We start from the raw sequence: 10,592 nt of genomic DNA, 5'->3' as shown, positions 1-10,592 counted from the left end.
TCTCTGGTGTCGGACGTCGAGGAGAGGGGTGTGGCCAGCGCAGGGCCCCTCCCACAAAGCAAAACCGATTCACCTTCAAAGAAAAAAGGTGTGGCTTTTTGTAACCTCCAGGTTGTTTAACGGTCAAATGCTGAGTGCAATAAAAGTGACGATTATCCACTGTGTACACTACAGATAAGAGGAGCCGCCATCTTGGCTCTGACGGCGTGTATCTTGATGACATCACAGACCTGGAGCCGGATGTGGCAGCGCTCTACTTTCCCAAAAGGTTTATTTGTCTGTCTGTCTGTCTGTCTGTCTGTCTGTCTGTCTGTCTGTCTGTCTGTCTGTCTGTCTGTCTGTCTGTCTGTCTGTCTGTGTTTTTGTTTGTCTGTCTGTCTGTCTGTCTCTTTCTTTCTGCCTTTCTGTCTGTCTCTATCTTTCTACCTGTCTGTTTGTCCATCTGTGTTTCTGTTTGTCTGTCTTTCTACCTGTCTGTCTGTTTGTCTTTCTACCTGTCTGTATCTCTATAAAACTAAATATTTGTTTGCCTGTGTGTGTATCTCTTTGTCTGCTTGTCCTCCTGTCCATTTATCTATTTATTTACATCTGTCTACCTGTGTCTGTCTGTCTGTAAAAATACATCAGTTTGTATGTGCGTGTGTGTGTGTGTGTGCCTACCTGTCTGTCTCAAACAGTCAGTCACTCTTTCTATTTATTCTCCTACTCCTCTGCCTGTTTTCTCTCTCTCTTTATTGAACCGTTTGTCGTTTTTTTGCCGTGTTGGCAGTGACAGCAGCGGTGCAGGGCGTGCGTGTTGCGAGAGTGCATTACGCAGCACAAGCGCGTCTCCTCCGTCTTTGGGAAGCTCGGGAGCGGACAGCGGCGTGGACAGTTACTCAGATCAGCCCACTGACCTGCCCTCTATCGCCCTTTCCCTGTGCGGAGGACTGACAGACAACCGAGAGATCACTAAAGGTATACACACACACACACACACGATACTGTCTGTTTGTTCGTCTAGAGCACTTTCAGGAGAATGACAGACGACGGAGAGATTGGTAGTTATTTTTTTACTGCATATGCTTTTGCCTATATACTTTTTTCCATCCTACACACAGACACTAACCTGCTCTCTGTTTGTTCTAGAGCACTTTCAGAAGAAAGCCCTTTCCTACCAGCAGTTCGCTGAGAACCCCACTCTAATAGACGACCCCAACCTGGTGGTCAAAATCGGCTCCAAGTGAGAAACACTTACACACATCAACCAAACAACACACTGTATTTACTGTAGGGCATCATAATCCAGTGTATCCCGAAGATTCCGATTGGTCAGTGGAGTCATGCAGAGTAATAACACTGTAATAACACAATCATTAACGTCGTAATGACCAGTTGACACGGTAAGCGTTTCGGTGTTCATTTTTTATATTCATTGGGAAGATTAGAATGACTTGCGATAGAGTTTGGCCTACAGAGTTTTGCCAGTAAAATGCAACTGCAACAAAAATATTCAGTTTAAAAAAAACAGTCAGATTTTTTTTGGCTAGCCTAAATATACCATAAAAAAAGGTGTAAGTGCTTATCCTTTATCCAGTATTCTGGGTTCTATCAATTGAAAAAAAAACTATTTTCTCTCTGTTTGTTTCAAGATATTACAACTGGAGCACCGCCGCACCCATCCTGCTGGCGATGCAAGTCTTTCAAAAACCACTGCCGAAGGTAACACTCACACACACATTGTGACCGAAATGTGGCGTTACAGGGACACAATTATTATAGTTTAAGCGTCCACATTTGTTTTCGAACCTACCGCTCGTTTTTGTACCACAATTAATAAAATTGTGTCGATAAAAAACACATAAAAGGCAAAGTAAAAAAAACTAAATTAACAAAACAAATCGTATTTCTTAAACAAACTTGCGGTACGCCACTTAATACGTTCGTGAGGGAACTCGTGTGAAATGACACGATTCGGGATTAAAATGTGCACAGTTACACTCCTACTGGATAGTTTTGATATTTAAAAACACGATTCTGTGTCCATGTTAATCAATAAAACCTCTTTCTTCTTGCTCTCTCTCTCTCTCTCTCTCTCTCTCTCTCTCTCTCTCTCTCTCTCTCTCTCTCTCTCTCTCTTTGTGTATCGCTCTTGTTTTTGTTTATTTCTCACTTTGCTCACTCGCCCCAACTCTTCAGTTCTCCTGCTCGGCTGGAATCCATTCGCTGCTGGAGTTCCTTCTTTCTTGTCTAAACGCAGTGTCGACTTCCTCCTTAGCGGTCTCTCGCAGCTCTTCCTTCTCCCGCATGAGCTCCATTTAGTTTGTTTGTTTGTTTGTTTTCTCCTTTAGTTTTGTTTATCATTTTTTTCGTTCGGTTGCTAAGGTTGTTTTTTCCGGCTCTGTGCATGTCCCTCGCAGGCCACCGTGGAGAAGATCATGAAGGAGAAGATGCCGAGGAAGGGAGGGCGCTGGTGGTTCTCGTGGCGAGGGAGAGGCAACAGCTCCAAAGTGGTACACACACACACACAATAATTTTTTACACCCGAGAATGTTGCGAAGGGACGGAAAAACTTTTTCGGAATTTTCGGGAACTTTCTATGGAAATGTATAGGGAAATTTGGGAAATATTACCAGTTCGAAACTTACCAGGAATTTATGCGAATCATTTGAAGTTTGGGGAAATTTATATAAACTGTATCATATACAAACAAGTATAAACAATACAGATTTTTTATTTTTTTTATTCAAATTTTTACTTTGAAGTAAAATGTAATATTTATGTTATTGTACCTGAAGACCAGGTTTTTTGGAAAAGTATGAAAAAGTATGGAATTTGCTAATTAAATTGCGTTAAACCCTAATCACAAATTCATGCCAGGCTCTTTGATTTGTGTTCAGGATTCTACAACCGTCAACGGACCTCCTGGAGGAGAAGAGCATGCTGGGAATTTGGCTCCCCTCACAAGGTCGATGTCTCAAACGGGGATTTTCTTTCAGAGATCATCGCAGCGTTCTTATGTTTCTACTCAATGTCCTCGCAGGCGGAACGACGAATCCTCGTCCTCCAGTGATGAGGAGCACCAATCAACCAAACCGACGAGCGGCTCCACCCAATCAGAGGCCTCGCTATGCCAGAAGGGCGTGTCTTACAGGAAGACGCTCCGCCTGACATCTGAACAGTTGGTACGAACGTCCAAAGATTATGACCTAACATTATAGCCTTTTCTAGTGTGTGCTTACAGTCCAGCATTTGTGTGTGTGCGTGTGTGTGTGTGTGTGTGTTTTAGATTAGACTGCAGTTAAAAGAAGGCCCGAACGACATGATGTTCAGCGTCACCACTCAGTACCAGGGCACGTGTCGCTGCGAAGGAACCATCTACCTGTGGAACTGGGACGATAAAATCATCATCTCTGACATCGACGGCACCATCACCAGGTGAGCCAGGCTCGATTCCTGGATTCTGATTAGTCGGAATGTGTTTCCTGTAACGGTAGCTGTGATACGGTTGTTTCTATGGTAACAGCTCACAGAGGGACTTCAGGTTTCCTCAAAGGGTCACGTTCACGTACCTTCAGGTAGCACGATAGACGGCATTAAAATGTAGCTACAAACATTTGTATATTTTAGAAGGTCCAAAGAACGACCTCAAACCCATGGCGTCCTCCCATCAGATTAGAAGAGGTAGCCACCTGGGTTGCAGAACTGTTGAGTACGTGTTGGCTGCTTTCCGTTCGCTCTCTGGAGAGATACAAAAAAAATGTGTATTTAAAAAAATTATGGTTTTCCAGTAATCTCAAGGAGTTCCCAGAGGTGTTGAGTCCATGTTGGCTGCTTTTCGCTCAATTTCTGGTGAAAGATATAAAATGTGTATTACCAAAAAAAGAAAAAGTTGCTATCTGTCTGTTCCTGCAGATCGGACACACTTGGACACATCCTGCCCACTCTGGGGAAAGACTGGACACACCAGGGCATCGCTCGCCTCTTCCACAAAGTCAGCCAGTAAGAACCGCGCGATCAGCCTTCAATCAATAACACACTATATTATTATATACTATAATAATTACTATATTAAAGCTAAGATTTAAAATTTAATTTGAGTAAATTAGTATTATTATTTTATAATTGCCAAAATAGTGTTTTATTTTTTTTATTATTTGGTCTACATATTTTTATTATCATTTAGTATATTTTTGTAAAAGAAAAAAAACATTTAAAAAGACAATTAAAACCCAAACACAAAATAAACCTAAAAAACAGTTTTATTTATTCTAAAATTAATTTTAAAAAAGTAAATTATTTTTTATATTTTTAGTGATTTCATAGACACTACTGTATATACACCATATGGACGAAAAAACCTGATCATCAGATTGCTACAGTATGTAGCTACTTTTTGAGCACTACTATTTTGAGTTTGCTGTTCTAAGAAGCTCCACTCTTCTGGGAAGATGTTCCACTAGATATTGTGAAGGCTCATTCAGGAAGTTAGCAAAGGAACCAGTGTAGGTGAGGAAAAAATTCATCCCAGATGTGTTTCATAAGGTTTGATCCCTATAGTGGGAGATCCTCCAAATCCATGTAAAGTAGATCTCCATGGAGCTGGCTTTGTGCACAGGTGCACAGGATTTTTAGTAGCTGTTTTGATGATTTTTTCCGTCGCAGAAACGGCTACAAGTTCATGTACTGCTCGGCGAGGGCGATCGGCATGGCGAACATGACCAGAGGGTATTTACACTGGGTGAACGAGAGCGGCACCATGCTGCCTCAGGGTCCCGTACTGCTCAGTCCCAGCAGCTTGTTCTCAGCACTGCACCGGTGAGAACACACACAAATAAAAAAGATAATACTTCAGGGTGAATAATCAGACCTGACAGAAGTAACACACACACACACACCCCAGTGATCATTTTGTGTGTGTTCGTAGGGAGGTGATCGAGAAGAAGCCGGAGAAGTTTAAGGTGGAATGCTTGACCGACATTAAGAACCTGTTCTATCCAAACACACAGCCGTTCTACGCTGCCTTCGGAAACAGAGCCACGGTGAGCACACACACATACACACCAGAAACCCAGTAGCGACCCCACAGGTCAACTCCCAGCGTTTTAGAGACCCGGTCGTCTAGCCATCACAATTTGTCAAACTCGCCTAACGCTAACGGACAAAATGTTCACTTGACGCCTATTAAATATTTCCCACCCACTAACAGGTGCCCTGATGAAGACCCCCCCTTTTTACATTTCGAAAATAATCCCACGGCAGACCACCGATTAAAATGCAGTACCCAATCCATGCATTTGAGTTAAAGTAGGTAAAATATCACTACAGTAAACGTAAAAGTACATTTAATTGTGACTATTGTGTCCCGAGTACTGTGATATGCTACGACTTTAATGTTCCTATTATAAATTTTTGTCACAAGAATCAACTCAGTTTAACTCAAATGAACTTAAATACACCGATTTCACTCAATCAAAAAAAAGATATTCAAAACTGAAGGTGATTTAAAAAAATTAATACAATTATAAAAAAATTATTATTCAGACAACATACAGTTATACAACAAATATCACTTATACATGCATTATATTGTAATGTGTTTTTCATTTTATATGAATATTTTTTGGGGTCCTAGAACGCATTATCCGAATTAATATTATTTCGCCTCATTTTATGTCTTATTTTATTTTTTTTTTTTTTTTTTTGAGTATACTTAAATGAAACGAATTATAATTTTTTTATTCTTTCTCTCTCTGTTAAAATAAACCTACCATGAAAATTCTCGACTTTTCATTTCTTTGTAAGGGTGGAAAAAAAATATAAAGGAACGACTGATTTCGCAAAAAAAAAAAAAAAAGAAAAATCTGCGTTCTTGTTTCGTGTGGAGACAATGATTAAACCTGTGTGCGAAAAGGAGTCGGTGCACTCGGACAAAAGTTCAATCCGAACGAAAGATAACTTTCGCCACATTGTCTCGAGCCTATTTCTTAATATGCTGCCACCTACTGACGTGGAGGACTATTTCTATTACTCCGCCAGGTCACTACATCGCATGCACCCACCCTGAACAACCGCAAATTATTTCCAGTAACCATAGAATTATTTCTTGCACCAATTAAGTGCAATTGGATCATTTCCCACTGCACGCTGGTTAAAACTCACTGGGATTAGATCATCAATATGGACATGCTTCACGTATAGTCAGCATCCGGTAATACAGTATACCGAGTACTGTGTTGTTCGCAGGACGTGTTTTCATATAAGGAAGTGGGCGTTCCAATAAACAGAATCTTCACTGTCAATCCCAAAGGAGAGCTGGTGCAGGAACACGCCAAGACCAACGTGTCCTCGTAAGTACACGGAGCCTGTGTGCACCCTGATGTCTATGTGCAGTGTGTTCATTTAGCAATACAGCATGTGATTGTTACCATGACCACTAGGGCTACAACGAGTAATTTGAATACAAAAAAAGCATTGAGGCAAATTACTATGCTTCGTTTAGTCCATTTATATACACCCCGAGCACTGTTTCCCCACAGACCATTATTACCGACACACCACCCGCTAAACTCTGGACCGCTCTGGGGGTCTCGTTTTATAAACGTGGCACTGGAAACGTGCGTTTATTTATTTATATATATATATTTGTATATTGCTCTAATTATGGCAATTAAATGCACTAAATGGGTTTAGTTTTTACAGGTCGCAATTTCAGGAATAAAAATATTTGCTTTTCTAAAAAGGAAAGAAAATACAAAAAACTTAATTTCCAGACCCGTCTTATTTTCTCTCTCGTGTATATTTAATTTCTCTTGAGAAAATTACTTGATTACTTGATTAATCGATGGACTAAATAGTAGAATACTCGATTACTGAAATAATCGATAGCTGCAGCCCAAATGGCAACCCAACAGTTAGATTAAAGTAGCTGTGATCCTTCATGGAGATCCTTAGGATTTCATTGAAGTGGTGCAAGCCAACTAGAGTTTAAAGTGTGTGTGTGTGTGTGTGTGTGTGTGTGTGTGTGTGTGTGTGTGTGTGTGTGTGTGTGTGTGTAGGTACGTGCGTCTGGGTGAGGTGGTAGATCACGTTTTCCCCCTGCTGAAGAGAATGAGCTCGTCGGATTTTCCCTGCAGCGACACGTACAGCCACTTCACTTTTTGGAGAGAGCTGCTCCCTCTGGTGGACGAGTGTCCAGGCGCAGAGAACATAGGAAGAACACACACAGAGAGCGGCCGATCTTGACGTAGCTTCCACGATTAGATCTTACTCTGCACTTTTTTTCATATCGCGCCAACCATCGGAGATTTTATTCCGCATTCCGGACTCACGAGAGCCGAGCAGCCGTTTATATTTCGATGTCCCTTTTTTTTTTCTTTTTTTTTTTGAGAAATATTATTTGTGGTGTTTAAGTTTTCTGTTCATATACGTGTTGTTTTTTTCAAATTATTATTTCCCGAACGCATTCCGTCCAATCACATGCGAGGAGATTCTCGCCAATGCGTACGAACCGCGTTGTGTTGTTTTGTCTTAATTTCACGAGAAAGGAAACAAACAAATCATAACGACGAGGGAACGACTCTTTAGAGCTGCTAGGATTTGACCATAAACGGTCCAAAAGCACCTTGTTAACAAAGATATGCAAGAATTGTAAGAAGAACAACACAACTTCACGTAGATGTGCTGTTACAGGAATGTTACGGAAGCGACAAATGGGAAGAAATGTGATTTCTGGGGGAAAAAGGACACATGGAATGCTGCTGTAACCTTATTTAACTCCAAATTACGGACAAATACCGTCTTTCTGAAAGATCACACCTCAAACATCTAATGCACAGAAAATAAATGTAGATGCTTTTAGGTCGACAAACACACGTCCACGTATCAGTCCTACATGTTTATTTATTTATTTTTATTCAAAACTCGCTGCTTTTGGAGCTTTTTAACTTGTGAGATCCAGTTGTGCCAATTCTCACAATGAGAAGCTCAAAAACTCTTCCTGCATGGTCAGTAAAATGGCAATCATGTGTAGAGTGAATATCAGACACGCTGACGCTTTCGAAACCTGTTACAAAAAATGTGTCTGGAGATGGTGGAGACCAGCGCAATTGCTACTATTTTCTCACAATTGGGCCGACTTTATTTCCCGCAATATTTCTTGCTAATTCGACTTTATTCCTCACAATTCTGGCTTTATTTCTTGCAATTCCAAATTTATTTCTAATTCCGACTTTAATTTCCGCAATTTCCTTGAAAATACGACTTTATTCCTCGCAATTCCGAATTTATTTCTAATTCCAACGCTATTGTTTAGCAATTTCTTTAAAAATACGACTTTATTCCTCACAATTCCGAATTTATTTCTAATCTCGACTTTATTTCTCGCAATTTCTTTGCAAATACTTTATTTCTCACAATTCCGGCTTGATTTCTCGCAATTCCGACTTTATTTCCCGCAATCTTTTTTTTTTACAAATCCATCTTCATTCCTCGCAATTCTGACTTTATTTCTGCCAATTTCCAACTTTATTTCCAACTTTATTTCCTGCAATATTTTTTTGCACATCCAACTTTATTTCTCGCAATTAGGGCTTTATTTCCCGCGATATTTTTGCCAAATCCGACTTTATTCCTCGAGAAATAAAGTCGTAACTGCGAGATATAAAGTGGGAATTGTGAGAAAGTAAGATTTGCGAGTAAAAAAAGTGGGGAATTGCCCGAGAAAAGTGACAAAGTGGAAATGTGGGAAAAATGTGGGAATTGTGCAAAATAATGTGGGAATCAGGCAAACCTTTTTGTTTTCCTGAGTATTTGTAACATTTCAACGTTTCTTCGTCTCCAAACTGGTTAGATCTTTACATTTTAAATACACGCCCTTATCCAGAGCGACTCACATTCATCTCATTAAGGGCCTTGCTCAGGGGCCCAGGATTGGCAGCTTGGTGTGGCTGGGATTGGAATATTTAGATCCAAATTCCAATGCCTTAACCACCTTAAACACTAAGCTACCACCTTCTTCGACATCCAGCTGGTGTTTTTGTGAGGTGGGAGGAAACTGGACAACCCTGAAAAACCTCCACAAAGCATTGGATCGAACTCTTAGAACATCTGGAATGAAGATCAATGAAGACTAAAAAAAAAATTAACTGTTTAGTATTTTATGATCACATTTTGCTGGTGAGAGTTCAGTCTGCATGCTGTATCCGTATTTATCTACAAAAGCGGAATGTATTTATTGAATCGCGTATAACCGATAAATCGTAGCGAAACGGAATCATACAAACGTTATTTTTCTAATTTCGACTTCCAAAATCCCAATATATCTGTGTGATGTCTTGTTAAGAGTTACTCTTTCTGTGAAAGATCTCTTTCTCCTCGCTCCAGCCGCCGATCTGCTCCTGAACTCCTTTTCCGAAATAAACCGATTTCAATCCAAATTATTTTTTGACTTATTATTGAGAACAAAACCTCCTACAATGCGACTCTCACTGGATTCTGTCGGTTCAAAGGTGGTTTGGTTTACACCCAAGTCATAAATACTGAATCGGATCATGTTACGTAACGAATGAAGGCGATACACAACCTGTAACCCGAAATTCTTTGAATGTACATACACAAAACATGTCTCGCTTCATGCACCAGCTTGGAAAAAGTGTCAAAAAAAGAGAAATTAAGTGGAAATTTGAGAGAAAAAAAGTGGGAATTGCGAGAGACAAAGTTGAATATGCAAGAAATAAAGTGGGGAAATGAGAGAAATGAAGTGGGGAACTGTGGGAACTAAGGTAAGGAATTGCAAGCAAAAAAAAAGAGTGGGAATTGAGAGGAAATAAGGGGGAATTCGCGAGAAATGAAGTGGGGAATTAAGAAATATTAAGTGGGAATTGCGAGAGACAAAGTTGAATTTGCGAGAAATGAAGTGGGGAAATTAGAGAAATTAAGTGGGGAATTGCAAGATAAAAAAGTGGGAATTGTGATAAATAAAAAGTGGGAATTTGCAAGAAATGAAGTGGGGAATTGTGGGAACTAAGGTAAGGAATTGCAAAAAAGAAAAAGTGGGAATTTATATGAAGAAAGTGGGAATTGGGAGGAAAAAGGGGGAATTTGCAAGAAATAAAGTGGGGAATTGAGAAACATTAAGTGGGAATTTCGAAAGACCGTTGAATTTGCGAGAAATAAAGTGGGCATTTGCAAGACAAAAAGTGGGAATTGCGATAAATACAGTGGAAATTGCGAGAATTAAACTAGGGAAATTAGAGAAATAAAGTGAGGAATTGTGGGAACTAAGGTAAGGAGGTGCAAAAAAAAAGAAGTGGGAATTGCTATAAATAAAGCGGGAATTGGTAGGAAAAAGGGGGGATTTTGCAAGGAAATAAAGTGGGGAATTGAGAAAAATGAAGTAAAAAATGCAAGAAATTTATTTGGAATTGTTTGACTGTGGGGTTGATGCAGTCTGATCACATCTTACACCGGTTCTTGTGTCAAATTTGTCCACAGAACTTTTTTCCACCCATTCACTGTCTAATTTGATGTTTTTGTCTTTTATCTAACCAAAGAAATCTCCAAATCCATTAAAAACCAGATGTTTCTCCACTGAAACATGCACTGTATACCTC

The 10,592-nt window shown here is 39.9% G+C and overlaps 1 protein-coding gene and 1 long non-coding RNA gene across 6 annotated transcripts in view; one reads left to right on the top strand and one right to left on the bottom strand.

The window, feature by feature from the left end:
* lpin1b (lipin 1b) overlaps positions 1–7,419 on the top strand; it is a 21,078-nt gene extending 13,659 nt beyond the window's left edge. For 3 of the 5 annotated variants that reach the window (XM_083535023.1, XM_083535024.1, XM_083535027.1), the window contains 14 exons: positions 1–88; positions 175–268; positions 770–957; positions 1,129–1,222; positions 1,632–1,701; positions 2,400–2,492; positions 2,880–2,947; positions 3,023–3,164; positions 3,269–3,417; positions 3,895–3,981; positions 4,645–4,797; positions 4,907–5,021; positions 6,226–6,329; positions 7,038–7,419. The exon at positions 1–88 is cut by the window's left edge and continues 198 nt beyond it. In XM_083535023.1, the coding sequence (XP_083391149.1) occupies positions 1–88; positions 175–268; positions 770–957; positions 1,129–1,222; positions 1,632–1,701; positions 2,400–2,492; positions 2,880–2,947; positions 3,023–3,164; positions 3,269–3,417; positions 3,895–3,981; positions 4,645–4,797; positions 4,907–5,021; positions 6,226–6,329; positions 7,038–7,224 (1,632 nt within the window). In that variant the 3' untranslated portion in view covers positions 7,225–7,419. Of the gene's footprint in view, positions 89–174; positions 269–769; positions 958–1,128; positions 1,223–1,631; positions 1,702–2,399; positions 2,493–2,879; positions 2,948–3,022; positions 3,165–3,268; positions 3,418–3,894; positions 3,982–4,644; positions 4,798–4,906; positions 5,099–5,290; positions 5,501–6,225; positions 6,330–7,037 lie in introns of those variants that run through there. The other 2 variants (XM_083535026.1, XM_083535025.1) reach the window with 2 other exon arrangements.
* Positions 7,420–8,833: 1,414 nt separating this feature from the next.
* On the bottom strand, positions 8,834–9,865 carry LOC310722631. The gene is made up of 2 exons (XR_014532421.1): positions 9,505–9,865; positions 8,834–9,357 (listed from the first exon to the last, which is right to left on the bottom strand). It is a non-coding gene; the product is annotated as an uncharacterized lncRNA (long non-coding RNA).
* Between the last annotated feature and the right edge of the window lie 727 nt (positions 9,866–10,592).

The sequence above is a fragment of the Silurus aristotelis genome, assembly GCF_946808225.1.
Source record: "Silurus aristotelis genome assembly, chromosome: 29".
NCBI lineage: Eukaryota > Metazoa > Chordata > Actinopteri > Siluriformes > Siluridae > Silurus > Silurus aristotelis.
This window is presented reverse-complemented; position numbering and strand designations above follow the sequence as displayed.